General features: G+C 38.8%; 1 protein-coding gene across 1 annotated transcript in view; it reads right to left on the reverse strand.

The window, feature by feature from the left end:
• DGKK (diacylglycerol kinase kappa) overlaps positions 1 to 24,462 on the reverse strand; it is a 162,227-nt gene that overhangs the window by 15,187 nt on the left and 122,578 nt on the right. The window contains exons 13-18 of the mRNA XM_045051059.1: positions 23,889 to 23,980; positions 22,959 to 23,058; positions 6,325 to 6,544; positions 4,585 to 4,689; positions 4,050 to 4,146; positions 2,405 to 2,512 (exon numbers count right to left, since the gene is read on the reverse strand). Of these exons, the coding sequence (XP_044906994.1) occupies positions 2,405 to 2,512; positions 4,050 to 4,146; positions 4,585 to 4,689; positions 6,325 to 6,544; positions 22,959 to 23,058; positions 23,889 to 23,980 (722 nt within the window). The remainder of the gene's footprint in view (positions 1 to 2,404; positions 2,513 to 4,049; positions 4,147 to 4,584; positions 4,690 to 6,324; positions 6,545 to 22,958; positions 23,059 to 23,888; positions 23,981 to 24,462) is intronic.

Here is a 24,462-nt window from a genome sequence, read left to right on the forward strand (position 1 = left end):
ACACACACACACACACACACACAGAGAGAGAGAGAGAGAGAGAGAGAGAGAGAATCTTAAACAGGTTCCATGCTCAGTGCAGAGCCTGACATGGGGCTTGATCCCATGACCCTGGGATCATGACCTGAGCTGAAATCAAGAGTTGGACACTCAATTGACTGAGCCACTCAGGTGCCCTACTATGAGCTTTTAAAGTAGAGCCACGATGAGTCACTACAAAGCATGAGTCTTGAAATGCAAGAAAGCTAGCACAAAATTACTTGGGCTCTCTTTGAAACCATAAGTTCTCTGGGCAATCTAATTTTCTCATTTATAAAAATAGGAGTTCAGTCATATGGAAATTCAAAATACCTAGAACAACCAAAACAATTCTGAAGAAGAACAAAGTTGGAGGACTTTCATCTCCCAATTCCAAAACTTATTATAAAGCTACAGTTATAAAGATAGTGTGAAGCTAGACATATAGAATACTGGAACAGAAGTGAGAGTTTAGGGGAAAAAACCTTACATTTATGATCAATTTATTTTTGACAAATGTGCTAACGCAATTCCTTGGGGGAAAGTATAGCTTCAAAACTGGTGATATGGTAATTGGATATTCATGTGCAAAAAGATGAACCTAGACCCTTACCTCACACCATACACAAAAACTAACTGAAAGCAGATCATAGACTTAAATGTAAGAGCAAAAACAACACAAATTTTGGGAAAAACTTAGGAGCAAATTTTTGATACTTTAGGTTAGGCAAAACTTTTTTAGATGTGGCATCAAAAGCATGGTCCATAAAAGAAAAAACTTGATCAGTTGGAACTCATCAAATTTTAAACTTTTGTATTTCAAACGATACTACTGAGAAAATTAAAAGATAAACAACAAAAAAAGACAAGCAACAGAATTAAATCTTGCCATTTGCAACCACATGGATGGACTCAGAGGGTATTATGCTAAGTGAAATAAGTCAGACGGAGAAAGACAAATACTGTATAATTTCACTTGTATGTGGAATATAAAAACAAAATAGGGGTGCTTGGGTGGCTCATTGGTTAAGTTTCTGACTTCAGCTTGGGTAATGATCTCATGGTTTGCAGGTTCAAGCCCCACATCAGGTTCTGCACTGACAGCTCAGAGCCTGGAGTCTGCTTCAGATTCTGTGTCTCCTTCTCTCTCTGTCTCTTCCTGGCCTTTGCTTTCTCTCTCTCTCTCTCTCAAAAATAAATAAATAAAGATTTAAAAAATAAAAACAAAACAAAGCCAAAAAAGATTCACAAACACAGAACATAAACTGGTGGTTTACAGAGGCAGATGTGGGTGGGAAGATGAGCAAAACAGATAAAGGGGATTAAGAAGTACAAACTTCTAATTATAAAACAAATAAGTCACAGAGATGAAATGTACAACATAGGCAATAGAGTCAGTAATATTTTAATAACCTTGTGTAGTGACAAATGGTAACTACATTTATCCTGGTGAGCATTGAGCAAATGTATAGAATTGTTGAATCAATATGTTGTACATCTGAAACTAATATAACATTGCATGTCAATTATATTTCAATAATTAAAAAAGAAATATATAAAGTAGAAAGCAAAATTACCCTGCAACTGAATCTCTATGAAATAATCACTGGTAACATTGTCTTATAATTATAAATCTTTTCCTATATACATCTATGCATACCTATTTAAAAATGTTTACTATAAAATGAGTCATAAAAAAGACAAGCAACTGGAAAACACTATTTGAAAAGCACGTATCTGATAAAGTGCTTGTTCCTCAGCCCATGTCTGCTCTGAGAAAGAGGTTCTGGTGGCAGATGGCAGGGGTGGTGGGAGGAGGCATGCTTTTTTTTTTACTTGAGGTTTCAATTTACAAAAACTCTGAAGCTGCATTTAGGTATGTCTGTAGTACAAAAGTACCAAAAGGTGACAAGTAAGCTAACACCAGATAAGGTAAAATCAGTGGGTCCAGGGGGACCAGATTAGGGACACCAAGAACTAGTAGGGAAATCTTTGATAATTTGCAGCCTTGCCAAGCAAAAACAGACTTAAGCCACTCCTAGGACCTGGTGAAGCTCTCACATACAGAACAAAGGTAGGAAATTTGCTGAATAGTCAATGTAATCTGTTTTCAATAATAGTAACACCATGAGCTGTGTTACACAGCAATCTATAGGTCTAAACTCTGTAGGCAGCTCCAAGTTCAGGATACCAGTGCAGAGTCATCACAAACCAGGTCAACATTTGGGGCAAGCCATCACACTAGGCCAACGTTGGGACCAATGTGTTTTACTTCCAAAGAACCTCTTTCTTTCTCTTTCTTGTCTGGAAGTTAGGGGATGTAGGAGGATATGTGTATATTATGATTGTGTGTTTGGATATAGGGAGGGGAGTTTCTTTTCCTTACTTGTATTGTCCTGGGTGTTCATCTCTTCTGGTGTTGAATTCCAGAGAAATTTTAGCATCCAGTCCAATTCCAAAATAGTTGTTCATGACACACCTTTCTTTGAAGCGTCTTAAATTCACCAACGGGAAGAAGAGGACAGACAATGGTGCAGGAAAGAAGTGCCATTATCATTAGGCTGGAGGCTTCATCTATATAACTGAAAACCACTGAGGGAGGCCTCCCTTACATTGGGCACAAGACTTTATGCTCTTGACAGGCATATACAAATACCCTATTATGTTAACAATTAGCTTGTTAGCTTTAAGAGAGGGAACCCAGCAGTTGGGAGGATTCAGTGGGATTGAAACTCATAATAAAGAAATCATCCTTGGAGGCCCTTGGATATGAGTGGCCAATATTTTCTTCACATATAATAAAGGGAAATAGTCATTGACTTATTCCCATAAAGAATAAGTATCTCAGATAAAAATGTATGATGAAAGTAAAGTCTGTACTACCGTTTTCAGAGATGTCTGAACTCCTTTGTACCACTTTCACATCAAAGGTCAAAGTGACCACAAATTTGAGGGAAAAGACTGATGAAAGAGGGTAGATATATATACAACCAAAGCCAACCAGTTTCTTGATTCTTCTGCAACCACCTTGGGTGTCAACATCAAAACCAGTAATGTGCTAAAGCCAGTTAGTACCAGCTCATATAAGCTGATTGTGCCTATTATGTCCCAACTCTGCATTCAATGGAATTATATCAGTAGCTTGAAATAGGCCATGGTGGGAGGGTTTGCACCAGGAATAAATCAGGATTTCCCCCCCAGAGAGCTAGTTGTTAAACATTTGGCAGCATACCACTGATCAAAGCTCATAAGGTAGGTCCATGAGACCTCAGACATGAGCATAAGCCAATAATGAAATAGAGGGGAGTGGGGGTTGGAGATAGGAATAAATGAGAAGCTGCAGTTAACTTAAATAACTGCCAACTGTGTCCTTCTTTTGAGCAACTGAAAATGAATACAGTTTAGTTACTCATAGATACATTTTTATTTGATACTAAACTGACCCCACATCTCTCACATGAGATTTGCCTCCCTCAGCTGCAGTCCAGAGATTGGAGTTTCTCCAAGTGATGTCCAAACTGTTCTTAGTGAAACTCAAAATGAGTAAATGTGGTGGAACTTGGCTCCTGGGAATATTTTAAAGAGGTAGGGCTAGTAATACAGATGTTTTTAGATTTCCTATCTAGCCCCCTAAATGATCACTTATTTTTTAGTGTCTCCAATTATTTATTGTTAAAGGCAACAATGGAAAAACAGGTCCTTTGCAATAACAACAGCTAATAGTTATCAAGTATTTACAATAAGAATAACAATAATTATGTTAACACATATAGTACTTAACTGTGGATGCTAAGCACTGTTCAATGCAAGTACTGTGTGTATATAAACTGAATAAACACAAGAAGCCTATGTGGCTAGTTCTACAATTATCTTCATCTTATACATGAGAAAATTGAGGTTCAGATTGGTTGAATTACTTGTGTAAGGTCACACAACTAGTAAGTAGAGTCAGGATTTGACTCAATATCCTTAGGCTACTCTTAACCAGAGAAAGGAAAAGTCATAAAATGGTGGTAGGGCTAAATACTTACATAGTTTCAGGTGTGAAATATAAGTGCTCCAAATTGAGGTTGTCTAGGTCTTCACTTTTGAGAGAAGATATAGAAGACAAAGTGCCATGATGGGAACCTAGACACAAAAGATGTCACCTTGGTGTCAGATACAAACAAGAAAGCCCTTCCCCCCACTTGCATTTCACCCTATTTTCTCTGTGGAACCATGGTCAAACTCAATGACTTTCTCTTAGATTATAATCAAGGTTCTCATTCCAAAGAGGGATCATCTTAGATGAACAGGGACTTCCTCTGAGAGAACAGTAAGGTTGGGTTGCTTGCTTCAAATCTTGGGTTTCATCAGGCCAGCCTTTTCAAAGTACTTAATGAGGTCATTACTTCTGGACATTGGCATGGGATCTTATACTGTGAAGTTTCTAGGACATAGGAAGAGATATCTACCACAGAGTAGGATTATGGCTAAAGAAAGATGCATGAAAACACATCTTAATTCCATGGGAACTAGAAAACAGTGATAAAGGATAGAATAAGAGAAGGAGAGAAAGATCCTTACGGTGTCTTGGGCTCATCTGGCTAATGTCTTTTAAGTCATCTTCCAGGAAGAAAGTTGAAGTAAAGTTCTTAACCGATATTGTCTGACGGCTTTGCTCATCAAGAACTACAGAGAAAAAGTGGAAGGAAAAGAGGAAGGAAGGAGAGAGGGAGGAAGCAAGGTAGGAAGGAAAGATGAGAGGGAGGGAGGGAGAGAGCAAGGTAGGAAGGGAAGGAGAGAGCAAGGTAGGAAAGGAGGGAGAGAGAAAAGGAGAGAACGAGGGAGGGAGAGAAGGAGAGAAGGAGGGAAGGAAGGAGGAAGAAATAAAGGAAGGAGGATTGGTCACATTTGTTGAACTTTTCTTAAGCATCTCTTTCGTTTAGTTAATGCCAGTAGAGACCCCCATCTGACCATCTCCTCTCCTCCATAATGCTGTTTGTAGTCTTAGCTTTCTTACAGTGTTGCCCCCATGTCTCTTCATACCCATACTTGAGCTTTCTCTATTTTACTGGTTACTCTTTTTCTGCCACTCAGTAAATGTGGTGTGAGTAGAAGCTCAGAGCCAGGGGCAGAGGGAGAAAGGTGGAAAACCCTCTGCTCTTCTACCTCCATTATCATCTTTGTTAATACATTTACTCACAGGACTGTTTTCCAGACTTGAGCCTCTAGGACCATGCCATTATTTCATCCAAATGTTTCACCCATTCCAAGAATATTTGAGAAGCCTCCTTCCTTCACCAGCGTATATGTTGTATGGCTCAGATGCTCAGCCTGTGCCAAACCTCATAGGTTCAATCCCTATTCTACTAGATGTGCCTTTCTCTGTCCCATGGCCACAAGCTGCACCTCTAAATCTGACTTATATGTTCACGGAGGAGACTGAGAGTTAGTTGTGATAAGATTATGGGTACATCCCCACTTGGAAACTTAACTACAGAAATAGAGGCAAACAAGCTGTTTACTTCATTCCCAGTGCATAATGGAGATTTTCTTTCTTTTTTGGAAACTTGCTGAGGCTGTAACTAAAGGAACCAAGGCAGGAGAAAGTGCCATGGCTAAAAGTCAGAGGCCATCCAAGGGACTTCATTGCTACATGGACTTCTCAACTCCACCAGTTCAAGAACACATGGTCTTATACCATTTTCTGATATGTTTTTCAAGGAAGCATTGTGGGTAGAAGTGGGAGCCAAAATGTTAAATTAAGAAGTTGGAGGAGTTTAAAGAGTTTTCATACTGAGTTGGAAGCTTACAGATGTCATGAGTTGTGGAAAATGGCAGTCAATGCCAGAGATCCTAGGACCACTCTCAGGGCCCTTGTGCCTGATTAATACTATATAAGACATGCAGAGATGAACACTATTTTCTTTTTAAAATAGTCACAGGCTTGTGGGTTGGAAGGAAACAGGAATAGGTGGAAAAAAATTCCATGGCTGGTGGTGGAAGCTGACAGAGCTTTGAGCCAGACCTCTTGGGAGCTGTAATTGTTTAGGATGAGTGTTAGTTCCAAAAATAAATGAGTTGCAAGGATTGAGTGTCTGGGAAGTAGGAGGAGCCAAAGAGACAGCTTATTAGGACTGAGGTTTTTCAAATTATCAGTCTGAAGACTGACTTTGAATACTATATGAATACAGAATCTAGTCAAGTTTTGGCAGTGGAGTCAAATAGCAGACCCGGAGTGCCCAGAGTGAGGGAGACCAGTAAACCATCCACTGGAGCCTTCTCTTTCCTTTACCTCAATTGCCACAACTCTGGGACCCTTACCTTGTTCAACTTGGAATATGATGAGCTTCAAGGATTTCTGGAGATTCTGGGCCTTTGTGGCCAGCTCCAACTTGCACTTGGCTATGTGGTCTATTTGAGGGATGAAGGGCTTTCCATCTGCCTTTCCACTGTCTGCACATACTGTAGCACTTTTCTCAACTGCTGCCTCCTCAGCCAGGATATCAATCAGGGCACTGAGCTTGTCATACATTATGTCGCTCTGTGTAATGATGAAGGGGACAGGGCATTGTTATGAGAGGTTAGTGCTTGAAAGGACAGAATAAGGAACTGGGTGGTATGTGAGAGGTGGGGAGAGGTAGTAGTTGGCCAGGAACCCTGAGCATAGAAAGTTGAATGTGAGGAGATAAAAGTTTGAGGAAAGAAGTACTTGGTAGATGTGATGAGATAGCCAAAGGGTGCTAGGATATCAAACAGATATCGTTTGCTTTTGAGCAGCTACAGGCATCAATGTATATTGCCAAGTTTTTCTCATGTCAGACTGGCCTGTAAAATGATATGTAATGTGGCAAACTTGAGGAAAGAGAAAAATTACTGGATTGGCGTTTCTATGGGCATGCTCCTATGGATGTGGGTGTACCTCTGCATGGGTGTCTAGTGTCTGCCTTGGTATATGCATATGTTTGGGGACTGCATTCAGTGATTATGGCTTGATTTCCAGCTCCATCACTTAATAGTTTGTGACCTGAGGCAAGTTACTTAACCTCTATGTGCTTTTATATTCTAAGGCAGTTGTGAAGATTAAATAACTTAATGCATTAAAAATCCTTAAACATTTCCTGGCATAGTGTAAGTGTTATATAAGTTAACTATTGGTGCTGTTGTTATTATAGAGAGGCTGTTATACAGAGGTTATTATTTAGAGGTTATTATAGAGGTTAATGTGGGTGTATTTCTAGCATGTATTTGTACATATTTTCATGTATGTTCTAGTATACAACCATGTGCATACATGCTTGGTGTACACTTGTGTCTATGTGTAAGCAGATGCTTGGCATATGCTTAGGTACATGGTACATGTATTAGCATGCATAATGCCACTCTTCATTTGGTGAGATGGAAGTTTGATGAGGTCAGACTTCTCCCATAATGGAGGCATACCAGCCTCTTCTCGTTCTCTTTCTTTTACAATACCCAGTGAAAGGCACATTTCCTTTTCTTAAGTTTATTTATTTATTTTGAGAGAGAGAGCACAAGGGAGAGGAGAGAGAGAGGGAGAGGATCCCAAGCAGACTCCACACTCAGAGCACCATACGGGGCTTGAACTCACAAACCTGTGAGCTCATGACTTGAGCCAAAATCTAGAGTTGGACACTTAATTGACTGAGCCACTCAGGTGCCTTCACATTTGTTTGTAATTAAAAAGGGGGCCCTGGGACTTCCAGGGAGATGGCAGAGTAGGAGGATCCTAAGATCACCTCATCCCATGGATACACCTACATAACAGCCACATCAGTGTAAATAATGCATAAGATGACCCAAAGACCAGAAGAACAGATTATCCACAGCTAATCATAGAGAAGAGGCCACATTGACAGTTAGAGGAAGGGCAGAGACATGGTTGGGAACCAAAATGACCTGTGAGACTGTACGCAGGTTGGAAGGACACCAAAGGTACAGAGAAGGGAGAGAAGACACCACACAAGGCACCCCAGGTACAGGGGACACACACTGAGAAGACAAACCCCCATAACATTTGGCTTTGAAAACCAGAGGGGCTTTGTGAGTTCCTATAATCAGTGGGGCTCAACACCAGGAACTTTAAAAATCAGTGGGCTCAGTTATGGGAGAGCTGGAAGGTGAGAGGAAACTGAGTTTCTACCCTTAAAGACACAACAAAACAACCCCACTGAGATACAGCATAGAAGCAGCAGTTTGATAAACACTTGGGGGCATATGGGAAGGAGATTTATTTACTAATCTCAGAACGTGTGCTGGAAGGACAGGGATCCTTAGGAGACTTCTCCAAGAATAAAAGAGCTGGCAGGTGCCATTTCCTTCCCCCGCTCCCAGCCTAGAAACACAGACACCTGTGGGAACCAAGAGGAACACTTTCTACCTAGCTTGCTAACAGTACACCCCACCCCTGTGCACTTCCGTGGACCTGCCCCCTTCAACCCATCCTCAGCAGTTCTCCAAAGGAGGTACACGTCCTCTCCCACAGAGACAGGCACACACCTTGCTAATACTGGGCACCCCACTCCCTGAATTCTGTGGACCCACCCCATCAAACATGCCCTTGGCAGGAGTCCATCCAAAGTGAGGACACAAGCATGGCATTGTGCAAGCAGCCAGGACAGGGGCCAGCACCACTCCAAAGTGACTTCTGCTCTGAGGAGAGGGGAAGATAACCACACACATCAGTTCTACTGCAGCTCAAGCAGTGGGCTGGGGGCAGATATATGGTCTGACTGCAGCCCTCAACCACAAATGAAAGCTTCTCAGGGTACAACACAGGGAGAGTGCCCTGCCTACCAACAAAAGCCTCTCAGGGGGCAACACAGGGAGAGCATCCTGCAGTTTGGTCTCGGCAGATCTGACAAATGCCTGGTCTGACCCACCTCAAGCCTAATGTGGCTCCAAACTGGCCCATTAACCACACAAGGATGAAACACTACCCACAACAGGCAAAGAGAACCATTTCAGATGACTCGACTGAAGACAAAAACAGCTCAGCCACAAGACCAGGGTACACACAACACACAGGAGACACTCTTGAAGTGCCAGGTTCTGGTAAGCAGAGGACACTGCACTGCAGGGCCTCTTTTTTTTTTTTTAATAAGGCTACTACTTTCAAGAACAGGAGGCATAGCTGACTTTTCTAACACATAGAAACAAGTATAAAGAGTTATAAAAAAATGACACAGAGGAATGTGTCCCAAATTAAAGAACAGGGCAAAATCACAGCAGGAGAGCTAAACAAAATGGATATAACTAATATGCTTGATAGAGAATTTAAACTAATGGCCATAAATATAGTCACTGAATTTGAGAAAAGAGTGGAGGACCTTAGTGAGACCCTCAACAAAGAAACAGAACACATAAAAAAGAACCAATCAGAGATGAAAAAATCAAAAATTGAAATTAAATATACAGAAGCCGAAGAACAGATGAGTGACCTGGAGGATAGAGTAATGAAAATCAAGCAGGGTGAACAAGAGAAAGAAAACAGAATAATAAAAAATGAGAATAGATTAAGGGAGCTCAGTGACACCATCGAGCATAACACCATCCACATTGTGGGGATCCTAGAGGGAAAAGAGAGAGAAAAGATTGCAGAATATTTATTTGAAGAAATAATAGCTGAAAATATTCCCTAATCTAAGGAAAAAAATTTCCAGATCCAGGAAGCACAGAGATTTCCTGACAAAATCAACCCAAGGAGGTCCATACCAAGACACATGGTAATTAAAATGGCAAAAAATAGTGATAAAGAGAGAATTTTAAAAGCAGCAGGAGAAAAAGAGATAGCTACTTACAAGAAAAACCACAAAAGGCTATCAGCTGATTTTTCAGCAGAAACTTTGCAGGCCAGAAGGGGTGGCATAATATATTCAAAGTGCTGAAAGAAAAAAACTTGTAGCCAAGAATACTCGATCCAGCAAAGCTATAGTTCAGAATAGTAGGAAAGATCGCTTCCCAAACAAAAGTTAAAGGAATTCATCACTACCAAACCAACCTTACAATAAATGTTAAAGGAGATTCTTTGAGTGGAAAGAAAAACCATAGGCAGAAGTAAGACAAGTAGGAAGCACAAAAGCAGTAAAATTAACTATATCTATAAAATCAGTTAAAGGAGTCACAAAATAAAACAATGACACCATATACCTAAAACGTGAAGTTGGAGAGAGGTAAAAATTTACTGCTTTTAGAATGGGTTCAAACTTAAATGGCCATCAACTTAATATAGACTGCTATATGCAGAAGATGTTATATCCAAACCTAATGGTAACCACAAATAAAACTAGTAGTGGATATCCAAAAAAATAAAGAAAAAGGAATTCAAGTATGTCACTAAAGAAAGCCAGAAAGCCATGAGAGAAGAGAGCAAGAGAAGTAAGGAACACAGAAGAACTATAAAAACAATCATGAAACAAGTAACAAAATGGTAATATGTACATACTTTTCAATAATTACCTTGAATGCAAATGGACTCAAAAGTCATAGGGTGATATAATGGCTAAAAAAGTAACACCTGTCTATACACTGGGGTGCCTGGGTAGCTCAGTTGGTTAAGCATCCGACTACTGCTTTTGGTTCAGGTCAAGATCTCATGGTTCATGAGTTTGAATCCCGCATTGAGCTCTGTGCTGACAGTGCAGAGCCTTCTTGGGATTCTTTCTCTCCCCTCTCTCTCTGCCCCTACCACACTCATGCTCTCTCTCAAATAAACTTAAAAATTTATACAGAAAAAAGACCATCTATATGTTCCATACAAGAGACTCATTTCAGACCTATAGACACATGCAGACTGAAAGTTAAGGGATAGAAAAAACATTTATCATGCCAATAGAAGTGAAAAGAAATCTAGGGTAGCAATTCTTATATCAGACAAAATAGACTTTAAAACAAAGACCCTAACAAGTGCCAAAGAAAGACACTATATAATCATAAAGGGACCAATCCAACAGGAAGATATAATAATTATAAATATTTATGCACCCAACATGGATACACCCAAATACATAAAGCAGCTATTAAAAACCATACAGGCTCTCTCCCACTCTATAAGAGACTGTTAAAAACTGAGAACAAACTGAGGGTTGATGGGGGGTGGGAGGGAGGAGAGGGTGGGTGATGGGTATTGAGGAGGGCACCTTTTGGGATGAGCACTGGGTGTTGTGTGGAAACCAATTTGTCAATAAATTTCATATAAAAAAAACCATACAGGAAGTAACTGATAGTAATACAATAATATCAGGGGATTTTAACACCTCACTTACATCAATGGGTAAATCATCCAACAGAAAATCAATAAGGAAACTGTGGCTTTAAATGACACTGTTGACCAGATGGATCTAATAGATATATTGAGAATATTCTATCCTAAAACTGTGGAATACACACTCTCTTCAAGTGCACATGGAATATTCTCTGGTAGATCACATGTTTGGCCATAAAATAGTCTCAACAAATTAAAAAAGATTGAAGTCATATCATGCATCTTTTCTGATACAATGAAACTAGAAATCAACCACCAGACAAAATCAGGAAAGAAAACGAATACATGGAGGTTAAATAGCATGCTACTAAACATGAATAGGTCAACCAAAAATAAAAGGGAAACCAAAAAATATATGCAGAAAAATGAAAATGAACACACAAAGTCCAAAATCTTTGCAATGCAGGAAAGTTGTTCTAAGAGGGAAATTAATAGTAATACAGGTCTACCTCAAGAAGCAAGAAAATTTTCAAATAAACAACCTAACTTTACACCTAAAGGAGATAGAAAAAGAAAAGAACAAAACCCCAAAACAATAGAAAAAAAAGAGGACTCAAATAAACAAAATCAGAAATGAAAGAAGAGAAATAAAAAATGATAACAGAATGGTAAAAGATTATGAGAGAATATTATGAAAATTATATGCCAACAAATTGGACAACCTAGAAGAAATGGATAAATTTTTAGCAACAAGTCACTTCCCTTAACTGAATTAGGAAGAAATAGAAAATTTGAACAGACTGATTACCAGCAATGAAATTGAATCAGCAATCAAAAAAACTCTGAATAAACAAAAGTCCAGAACCATCTGGATTCACAGGTGAATTCTACCAAATATTTACAGAAGAGGTAAAGCCCATTCTTCTGAAACTATTCCAAAAAAAACGAAAAAGGCAAGGAAAGCTTCCAAATTCATTATATCAGGTCAGCATTACCATGATAACAAAACCAGATAAAAACAATACAAAAAGAAAAAAGAAAACTATAGGCCAATATCTCTGATTAACATAAATGCAAATATCCTCAAGAAAACACTAGCAAATCAAAACCAACAATACATTAAAGGGGCGCCTGGGTGGCGCAGTCGGTTAAGCGTCCGACTTCAGCCAGGTCACGATCTCGCGGTCCATGAGTTCGAGCCCCGCGTCAGGCTCTGGGCTGATAGCTCAGAGCCTGGAGCCTGTTTCCGATTCTGTGTCTCCCTCTCTCTCTGCCCCTCCCCCATTCATGCTCTGTCTCTCTCTGTCCCAAAAAATAAATAAACGTTGAAAAAAAATTTAAAAAAAAATCATTAACCATGATCAAATGGGATTAATTCCTGGGATGCAACGTGGTTCAGTATTTGCAAATTTATCAGTGTGATACATCACATCAACCAGAGAAAAGATAAAGACCATGTGATTATTTCTACAGATGTAGAAAAGCATCTGACAAAGTAAAACATCCATTTATGATAAAAATCCTCAATAAAGTATGTTTATAGGGAACATGCCTCAATATAATAAAGATCACATATGAAAGCCCACAATGAACATCATAGTAAATGGTGAAAAACTGAGAGCTTTTCCCCTAAGATCAGGAACAAGACAAGGATGCCAACTGTTACCACTTTTATTCAACATTGTAGTGGAAATCCTAGCAACAGCAATCAGATAACAAAAATAAAAAGCATCCAAATTGGTAAGGAAGCAGTAAACTTTCACTATTTGCAGATGACATCATACTGTATATAGAAAACCCTAAAGACTACACACACACACACACACACACACACACACACACACACACACAAACTACTGGAGCTGATAAATGAATTCAGTAAAGTCACAGGATACAGAATTTATATACAGAAACCTATACACTGTTAATGAAGTAGCATAAAGAGAAATTAAGAAAACAATCCCTTTTACAATTGCACCAAAAATAATAAAATATCTCAGAATAAATTTAACCAAGGTGGTGAAAGATCTGTACCCTGAATACCAGAAAACACTGATGAAAGAAATTAAAGATGACACAAACAAATGGAATGATATTCCATGTTCATGGACTGGGAAAAAAAATTTTGTTAAAATGTCCATACTACTCAAAGCAATACACATTTAATGCAATACCTATCATATTATCAACAGCAGCTTTTACAGAACTAGAACAAATAATCCTTAAATTTGTATGGAACCACAAAAGACCCCAAATAGTCAAAGCAATCTTGAGAAAGAAGAACAAAATAGGAGGTATTACAGTCCCAGATTTCAAGATGTACTACAAAGATGTACTTCAAGATGTAAGGTACTGGCACAAAAATAGACACATAGATCAATAGAACAGAATAGAGAGCCCAGAAATAAACTTACAAACATAACTCAACATAATAAAGGCCATTGGTGAAAAACCCATAGCTAATATCATCCTTATGGAGAAAAACTGAGAGCTTTTCCTCTATGGTTGGGAACACGAAACGGATGTCCCATCTCACCACTTTTATTCAACACAGTACTGGAAGTCCTAGCCACAGCAAACAAACAACAAAAAGAAATAAAAGGCATCCAAATGAGCAAGGAAGAAGTCAAACTTTCACTTTTTTTTTGCAGATGACATGATACTACATGTACATAGAAACCCAAAAAGTCTCCACCAAAAAATTGCTAGAAATGGTAAATGAACTCAGTAAAGTCTCATGATACAAAATCAATGTATAGAAATTTGTTGCATTTCTATGCACCAATAATGAAGTAGCAGAAAAAGAAATTAAGAAAACATTCCCACTTACAATTGCAACCAAAACATTAAGATACCTAGGAATAAACCCAGCCAAGGAGGTAAAAGACCTGTACTCTGAAAACTGTAAAACACTGATGAAAGAAACTGAAGATGACACAAAGAAATGGAAAGACATTCCATGCTCATGGTATGGAAGAACAAATATTATTAAAATGTCTATACTACCCAAAGCAATCTACACATTTAATACAATCCCTATCAAAATACCACCAGCATTTTTCAAAAAAAATAGAAGAAACAATCCTAAAATTTATATGGAACCACAAAAGACCCTGAATAGGCAAAGCAATCTTGAAAAAGAAAAGTGAAGCTGGAGGCATCAAAATTCCAGACTTCAAGTTATATTACAAAGCTGTAGTGATCAAAACAGTATGGTACTGGCACAAAAAATAGGCACAGAGATTAATAGAACAGAATAGAAAACCTAGAAATAAATCCATAATTATATGGTCAATTAATCTTCGACAAAGCAGGAAAGAATATCCACTGGGAAAAAGACAGTTCCTTAAACAAATAGTGTTAGGAAAACTGGACAGCAACATGCAAAAGAAAGAAACTGGACCACTTTCTTACACGATACACACACACACACACACACACACACAAACTCAAAATGGACTAAAGACCTAAATGTGAGACATGAAACCATAAAAATCCTGGAAGAGAGCACAGGCAGTGACTTCTCTGACATCAACCATAGCAACTTTTTCTAGATAGGTTCCCTTAGGCAAGGGAAAAAAAATATTCTGACTATATCAAAATAAAAAGCTTCTGCACAGAGAAGGAAATAATCAACAAAACTAAAAGGCAACTTATGGAATGGGAGAAAATATTTGCAAATGACATATCCAATAAAAAGTTAATATCCAAAATATATAAAGAACTTATCAAACTCAACACCCACAAAACAAATAACCAATTAAAAAATGGGCAGAAGGCATGGACAGATATTTCTCCAAAGAAGACATCTAGATGGCCAACAGACACATGAAAAGATGCTCAACATCACTAAGCATCAGGGAAATGGAAATCAAAACATCAATGAGATATCACCTCACAACTGTCAGAATGGCAAACATCAGAAAAACAAGAAAAAAGTGTTGGCAAGGACGTGGAGAAAATGGAACCATTGTTCACTGTTGGTGAGAATGCAAACTGGTGGAGCAACAACTGAAACAGTATTGAAACGCCTCAAAACATTAAAATAGAATTACCATGATATCCAGTAATTCCATTACTGGCTATTTACCCAAAGAAAATGAAAACACTAATTCAAAAAATACATGTAACCGTATGTTTATTGTAGCATTATTTACAATAGCCAAGATATGGAAGCAGCCCAAGTGTCCATCGACTGATGAATGGATAAAGAAGTGGTATAGGAGGGGCCAAAATGGCGGAACAGCATGTAAGTTTTTTGTATCTTTTGTCCCTGAAATGCAGCCAAATCAACACTAAACTATCCTACACATGAAGAAAACTGATTTGAGGATTAACACAACAATCTGCACAACCTGAACCACAGAACTTGGCAGGTACACAGTGCAGAGAGGTGAACGAGGGAAGAGAGAAGCTGTGGAGGGCAGGGAGCTGTTTTTGCTTGCAGAGAGAGGACAGAGATGGGGGGAGAGTATGGGAAAACCAACCCCCACAAAAATAAGCTGGAGAGAAAGGGGAAAAGTGGAAATAGCCGCAGGTACTGAACAAAAAAGGGAGAAAGGAGAAAGGAGAGGGTTTAAATTCCATTAGGACTCTACAAACAGGGGAGTGCAGAGTCTGAAATTCCACAGCCTGGTATCTGGCGGTGCTCTTGTGGGAAGGGCGAATCCCTGGGAGCAGAGAGTGAGGTCCGAGGGGTCCTCAGTCCATATGGGGAGCAGCGGTTCCCCTGCTGGGACATTTGGTTGGTAGAGGCTGTGCGGTCACCCCCAGGCAAAGGTCCCAGCGGACCCTGGAGAACAACCACATTTACTGGTGTTGGAACAAGAATGTTAAGGGTGAAGCCTGGCACTAGATGTGTGTTATGATTTTTCATAATCCCTGAAGTGCTGCTGCTACAAGATCATGTGAACTTTTCCTGGGGAGGGCTGGCACCCAACCACAGTCTCTGGGCATCGGCAGCAATGCAGTCTCGTGCATGTTCCTGGGGGTGGGCCAGCACCTGGCCATTGCTCAGCACGACCACCCCCAAAGGATCTGAGCGGGTCAAAGCTGAAGTCCTTCAGAAGTGAGGAGATGGAAGGAGGGGCCAACATGGTGGAGAAGTAGGGGGATCCAAAGTTTCCTCCTCTCTCAAACAAAGCAGTGTTGAATCCAAAGGAATTTGAGCTCCAAGAATCTGGGAGGCAGGAAACAGTTGTGTCCAGGAACCCACCAAGACAACCTGATGGGCCATAAGTGGGGCTTCAGAGAATGGACAGAGGGCCCACAGTGGAGGCGGGATCCGCCTCACCAAACCACGCTCCTCCTCGCCTGTTAACTGCATATCTACTAGAGTGGGATTGACACTGACAAACGAGACATCCCCTCCTCCAGACCAGCGCTATTGCCTTGTCTGATGTAACTCTTGGACAATTCTTATTATATAGAGATATTCTTCCTTCTTTTTTTTCCTTCTTATCTCCTCCCTCCTCTAGTCTGGTTACTTTGGTTGTTGTTGTTGTTTTTTTTTTTTTTTTTTTTTGTTAAGCAGAAATATTTAATCTGTTCTCTTGATACATGTTCTACACCTTCTTTATTTTATTTTCTCTCTCTCTGTATTAAGCTGAATAGTTTCTCTGTCTGGTCAATTTTCTTTTCTTTTCTTTTTCCCTGCCTCCTTCTTTACTTTCCTTACTCTCTCTGGATTAAGCTGTAGAGTTTCTTTGGTCAATTTTCTTTTCTTTTCTTTCTCCCCACCTCCTTTATTTTCCTTTCTCTCTCTCTGGATTAAGCCATACAGCTTCTCTATCTGGTCAATGTTTATTTTTTATTTTTCCCCATCCCTGTCATTTCTCTCTTTGTATGGGATAAGGCCTCTTTCATCAACATGCCTCCACCCTGTTGTTTACTTGTAGCTGGTGTTTCTGGTTGTTTGTGGGGTTTTTTTGGTTTGTTTCTGTGTGTGTTTGTGTGTTTTTGTTTTGTGTCTTTGCTTTTTGTTTGTTTGTTTGCTTGCTCTCCTTTCCAGGTCTATTTCAATGAACAAATCAAAGCACACCTGGTGGAGGGTCCAAAACATCACTACGAGGAGGGAGATAAAGTAACCAAAGTCACAACAACAGAGAGCAAGTAACACTCTCCAAAAAAACACCTCCTGCAGGGCCAGGCCCTGGACAGTGTGCGATGTCTCTTTAATATAGTAGTGCTCACAGGGCACATAACAAGTCTTTAAAATGCAGAAGGGACAGAAAACTAGCCAAGATGATGAAATGGAAGAATTCTCCCCAAAAGAAATACCAGGAAGAAATGACAGCTAAAGAATTGATCAAAACAGATATATAACGATATAACTGAACAAGAATTTAGAATAATAGTCATAAGATTAATTGCTGGGCTTGAAAAAAAAGCATAGAAGTCAGCAGAGAATCTATTGCTGTAGAGGTCAAGGAACTAAAAAATAGGATGAATTCAAAAATGCTGTCAGTGAGGTGCAAAATAAACTAGAGGTGGTGACAGAGACTATTGAAGAGGCAGAGGGGAGATTAAGTGAAATAGAAGATAAAATTATGGAAAAAGATGAAGCTGAGAAAGAGAAAAAAATTCTGGACCATGAGGGGAGAATTAGAGAACTAAGTGATTCAATGAAATGGAACAATATCTGTATCATACGAGTTCCAGAAGAAGAAGATAGAGAGAAAGGGGCTGAAGATGTACTAGAACAAATCATAGCTGAGAACTTCCCCAATCTGGGGAATGAAAACAGACATTGAAATCAAGGAGGCGCAGAGAACTCCCTTCAGATGTAACTTGAGTCGATCTTCTGCACAACATATCATAGTGAGACTGGCAAAATACAAAGATAAAGAGAGAATTCTGAAAGCAGCTAGGTATAAATGGGCCTTAACCTACAAGGTTAGACATGTAAGTGTAGTAACAGACCTACCTACTGAAATGTGGCAGGCCATAAAGGAGTGGCAGGAAATTTTCAATATGCTGAATAGGAAGAAATATGCAGCCAAGAATCCTTTATCCAGCAAGCCTGTCAGTAAGAATAGAAGGAGAGATAAAGGTTTTCCCAAACAAAAAATTGAAGGAATTCATCACCACTAAACCAACCCTACAAGAGATCCTAATGGGAACTCTGTGAGTGGAATGTTGCAAAGACCACAAAGTACGAGAGACATCACTACAAGCATGAAACCTACAGATAACCCAATGACTCTAAACCCATATTTTTCAGTAATAACACTGAATATGAATGGACTAAATGCTCCAATCAAAAGACATAGGGTATCAGAATGGATAAAAAAAAAAAACAAGACCCATGTATTTTCTGTCTACAAGAGACTTATTTTAGACCTGAAGACACCTTCAAATTGAAAATGAGGGGATGGAGAACCATCTATCATGCTACTAGAAGCCAAAAGAAAGCTGGAGTAGCCATACTTCTATCAGACAAACTAGATTTTAAACTAAAGGCTGTAACAAGAGATGAAGAAGGACATTATTTCATAATTATGGGGTCTATCCATCAAGAAGAGCTAACAATTATAAATGTTTGTGCACCCAATTCGATAGCATCCAAATACATAAAACAATTAATCATAAACATAAGCAATCTCATTGGTAAGAATGTGGTAATTGCAGGGGACTTTAATACTTCACTTACAACAATGGACAGATCATCTAGACAGAAAATCAATAAACAATGGCCAATAAACAATAATCAATAAACTAGCCTAGATGGACTTTACATATATTCAGAACTTTGCATCCTAAAGCAGCAGAATACACATTCTCCTCGAGTTCACATGGAACATTCTCCAAGACGGATCACATACTGGGTCACAAAACAGCCTTCAATAAATGTAAAAGAATTGAGATCATACCATGCACATTTTCAGATCATAATGCTATGAAACGTGAAATCAACCACAGGAGAAAGTTTGGAAAACCTCCAAATGCATGGAGGTTAAAGAACATCCTACTAAAGAATGAATGGGTCAACCAGGCAATTAGAGAAGAAATTAAAAAATATATGGAAACAAATGAAAATGAAACATAACAATATAAACCCTTTGGGATGCAGCAAAGGCAGTCCTAAGAGGAAAATACATTGCAATCCAGGCCTATCTCAAGAAACAAGAACAACCTCAAATACAAAATCTAACAGCACACCTAAAGGAACTAGAGGCAGAACAACAAAGAAACCCCAAATCAACAGAAGAAAAGAAATAATAAAGATCACAGCAGAAATAAACAATATAGAATTTAAAAAACAGTAGAACAGATCAATGAAACTAAGAGTAGGTTTTACGAAAAATAAAGAAAATTGATAAACCTCTAGCCAGGCTTCTCAAAACGAAGAGAAAAAGGACCCAAACAGATAAAATCACAAATGAAAGAGGAGAGATCACAACCAACATCACAGAGATACAAACAATTAAAAGAGAATAGTATGAAAAATTATATGCCAAAAACTGTATAATCTGGAAGAAAAGGACACCTATATTCTTAGACACCTATACACTACCAAAACTCAAACAGGAAGAAATAGAAAATTTGTACAGACCCATAACTAGTGAAGAAATTGAATCAGTTATCAAAAATCTCCCCAAAAATAAGAGTCCTGGACCAGATGGCTTCCCTGGGGAATTCTAGCAGTCATTTAAAGTAGAGCTAATACCTATCCTTCTCAAGTTTTTCCAAAAAATAGAAGTGGAAGGAAAACTTCCAGACTCATTCTATGATGCCAGCATTACCTTGATTCCTAAACCAGATACCCCACAAAAAAGGAGAATTACAGGCCAATATCCCTGATGAGCATGGATGCGAAAATTCTCAGCAAGATACTAGCAAATTGAATTCAACAGCATATAAAAAGAATTACTCACCATGATCAAGTGGGATTCATTCCTGAACTGTAGGGCTGGTTCAATAGTTGTAAATCAATCAATGTGATATATCACATTAATAAAAGAAAAGAAAAGAACCATATGATCCTGTCAATCAATGCAGAAAAGCATTTGACAAAATTTAGCATCCTTTCTTAACTAAAAACCCTCAAGAAAGTCGGGATAGAAGGAACATACTTAAACAATATAAAAGCCATATATGAAAAGCCCACAGCTAATATCATCCTCAATGGGGAAAAACTGAGAACGTTCCCCCTGAGATCAGGAACACGACAGGGATGCTCACTCTCACCATTGTTGTTTAACATAGTGTTGGAAGTCCTAGCATCAGCGACCAGACAATGAAATGAAATAAAAGGCATCCAAATTGGCAAAGAAGAAGTCAAACTTTCACTTTTAGCAGACAACATGAGACTCTACATGGAAAACCTGAAAGATTCCACCAATAGTCTGTTAGAACAGATCCATGAATTCAGCAAAGTCTCAGATACAAATCAATGTACAGAAATCGGTTGCATTTTTATACACCAATAATGAAGCAACAGAAATAGTAGTAAAGAAACTGACTCCATTTTCAATTGCACCAAGAGCCATAAAATACCTAGGAATAAACCCAACCAAAGATGTAAAATATCTGCATACTGAAAAGTAAAGAAAACTTATAAAGGAAATTTATGGAGACGCAAAGAAATGGAAAAATATTCCATGCTCATGGGTTGGAAGAATAAATATTTTTAAAATGAAAATATTACCCAAAGGAATCTACACATTCAATGCAATCCCAATCAAAATTGCACTGGCATACTTCTCAAAGCTAAAACAAACAATCCTAAAATTTGTATGGAATCACAAAAGACCCCGAATAGCCAAAGTAATATTGAAGAAGAAAACCAAAGTGGGAGGCATCACAATCCCAGACTTTAGCCTCTACTACAAAGCTGTAATCCTCAAGACAGCATGGTATTGGCACAAAAACAGACACAGAGGCCAATGGAATAGAATACAGAACCCAGCACTGGACCCATCAATGTATGGCCAACTAATCTTTTCCAAAGCAGGAAAGAGCATCCAATGGAAGAAAGACAGTCTCTTTAGCAAATGGTGCTGGGAGAACTGGACAGCAACATGCAGAAGAATGAAACTAGACCAATTTCTTACACCATTCACAGAAATAAAGTCAAAATGGATGAAAGACATAAATGTGAGACAGGAAACCATCAAAACTCTAGAGGAGAAAGCAGGCAATGACCTCTTTCACCTCAGCTGCGACAATTTCTTGCTTGACACATCTCCAAAGGCAAGGGAATTAAAAGCGAAAATGAACTATTGGGACCTCATGAAGAGAAAAAGCTTCTGCACTGCAAAGGAAACAATCAACAAAACTAAAAGACAACTGATGGAATGGGAGAAGATATTTTCAAATTACATATTGGATAAAGGGTTAGTATCCAAAATCTATAAAGCACGTACCAAATTCAGCACCTGAAAAACAAATAATCCAGTGAAGAAATGGGCAGAAGACATGAATAGACACTTCTCCAAAGAAGACATTCAGATGACCAACAGACACATGAAAAGATGCCCAACATCACTCATTATTAGAAAAATACAAATCAAAACCACATGAGATATTATCCCACACCTGTCAGGGTGGCTAAAATGAACAAATCAGGAAACTACAGATACTGGTGAAGATGTGGAGAAACGGGAACTCTGTTGCACTGTTGGTGGGAATGTAAACTGGTGCAGCTGCTCTGGAAAACAGTATGGAGGTTCCTCAAAAAATTAAAAATGGAACTACCCTATGACCCAGCAATAGCACTGCTAGGAATTTACCCAAGGGATACGGGAGTGCTGATGCATAGGGGCACATGTACCCCAATGTTTATAGCAGCACTTTCAACAATAGCCAAATTATGGAAAGAATCTAAATGTCCATCAACAGATCAATGGATAAAGAAGATATAGTTTATATATACAATGGAATACTACTTGGCAATGAGAAAGAATGAAATCTTGCCATTTGCAGCTATGTGAATGGAAGTGGAAGGTATTATGCCTAGTGAAATAAGTCAGTCAGAGAAAGACAGATATGTTTTCACTCATATGTGGATCTTTAAAAACTTAACAGAAGACCATGGAGGAAGGGAAGGGGGAAAATAGTTACAAACAGAGAGGGAGGGAGGCAAACCACAAGAGACTCTTAAATACAGAGAATAAACTGAGGGTGGATGGGAGGTGGGGGAGAGGGAAAATGGGTGATGGGCATTTAGTAGGGCACTTGTTGGGATGAGCACTGGGTGTTGTATGAAAGCCAGTCTGACAATAAAGTATATTTAAAAAATAAAAATAATGAGAATTGAAAAAAAATTGGTATATATATTCAATGGAATATTAGTCATAATACAGAATGAAATCTTGCCATTTGCAACAACATGGATGGAGCTAGAGAGCATTATGCTAAGCAAAATAAGTCAGTCAGAAAAAGCCAAATAGCATATGATCACTTATATGTGGAATTTAAGAAACAAAAGAAATGAGCAAAGAAAAAAGAAACAAACCAAAAAACATACTCTTGAATATAGAGATCGAACTGATGGTTACCAGAGGGGAGGTGGATGCGAGGGTGGGTGTAATAGATGAAGGGGATTAAGAGTAAACTTATCATGATGAGCACTGAGTAATGTATAGAGTAGTTGATTCACTATATTGTACATCTGAAACTAATATAATGGTGTACATTAATTATACTGGACTTAAAATAATAAATTAAAAGATAACAAATCAAAAGGCCCTGGCTCCACTAAAAGTACTAGATAAAAGGAATGGAAACTTACTTTCAAAATCACAGATTCTATTGCTGTATTGTTCTGTTTTATCTGACTCCAGGCCTTTACAATATCCACCACAAAATCTTCCACTGCTGAGCACAGGAATCTGCAAAGATAAGATAGATGGGCAATGTGACGTGGACCATAATATCCAGAGCCCTTTTTTATTATAAAGTACATCTTCCTCCTTCTTGTTCTTTCTGTCTCTGTTTCCTGATCTCCCTTCTCTCCCTGTCCTTCCTCTCTCCTCTCCCTTTTTTTTCCATTTTTTCATGTACATATGGTCATATGCGTGAGTACCTATGAGAATTTAACTGGAATTTCATAGCGTAAATTCAGAATTTTCAGAAAAGAAAATTAAATTGATCCCACTTAGGTAAGGTTTTCATCCTGGGTCAAATCAGCTATGGTTCAAGGGCCCATATAATTTAATACAAAGATAATGACTTTGGGAGGACTGTTCATGGATGCGGAGTGTTTATCAAAGGAGAATGTGGCAGACTTGGCAGGAAACCTCCAAAGAATCCCAGGAGGAATGAATGACCCACCTACTTGGAAGGGGAGAATGTATTGCTCAGGCTATGAGAAAACAACTCTGTAGGTTCTACAGAGACTTCTTCCATTGTCAGATGGAAATCAATGTGTCCCTGCTGTAGGAGTTAGGCTATGCTCTTGAATAGTATGGAATGTTGTGTTTCCCTTCTGTAACCCTTCTTCTAAATCTGTGGCTTGAAATTTTGTCTTTTTGGAATAGCAGGAGCACTCACCCTAATCTCGTCTATTTTTTTCCTAAACTTTCCAATCAGCAGGTTTCAGTTGGCAGTAATTTGATACTTTCCTAGGCCCCAAGCTATCAAAATGAGCTCCTTGTCTGACTGAGGAACAGCCCATGAGGGCAAAAATACACCCCAGTTTGAGAGCGAAAGGAAGACTGACCTGGTTGCGATAATTATCTCTGTGGGGTACTTGGCCTTCAGGATTTTGTTCAACTCAATGGTTGCAGATTCTAGATGTTGGATGGCAGCAGCCTAGGGGGAAAAGGAGTGTTCAGCCCTGGAATCTTAGCACTGGGACATAGTCTGCTGCCCATCCTTATCCCCTCATTATTTTCTACTGACTGCCAACAACTCAACTGCCTCTCTGAAAATAACCATAATCAAAGAATTCTTGTTGAAGATCCCCATATATAATCTTAGCTCTGTGGTCATTCTAAAAATAAGAGACGTATATTGTTTGCTCTCATTTAAATAATTCTCAAAAACTCATGGAGGTACTTTTTGGCCCATGTTTCAAATGAACAACCAATCTCATATTGCATAGCTAGTAAATAATAGATCTGGGATTTGAACCCACATCTTCCCAATGCCAGAGTGCAGCTCTTCTATAATAATATTAGTAATAATAAAAGTATTCACTTATATTTACTCTGTACCAGACTCTGTTCTAAGGTATACATAAATACTTTCTTATCCTTATAACAACTCCATTTCACAGAACAGCAAACTGAGGC

The sequence above is a fragment of the Felis catus genome, chromosome X, assembly GCF_018350175.1.
Source record: "Felis catus isolate Fca126 chromosome X, F.catus_Fca126_mat1.0, whole genome shotgun sequence".
In the NCBI taxonomy this organism is placed as follows: Eukaryota; Metazoa; Chordata; class Mammalia; order Carnivora; family Felidae; genus Felis; species Felis catus.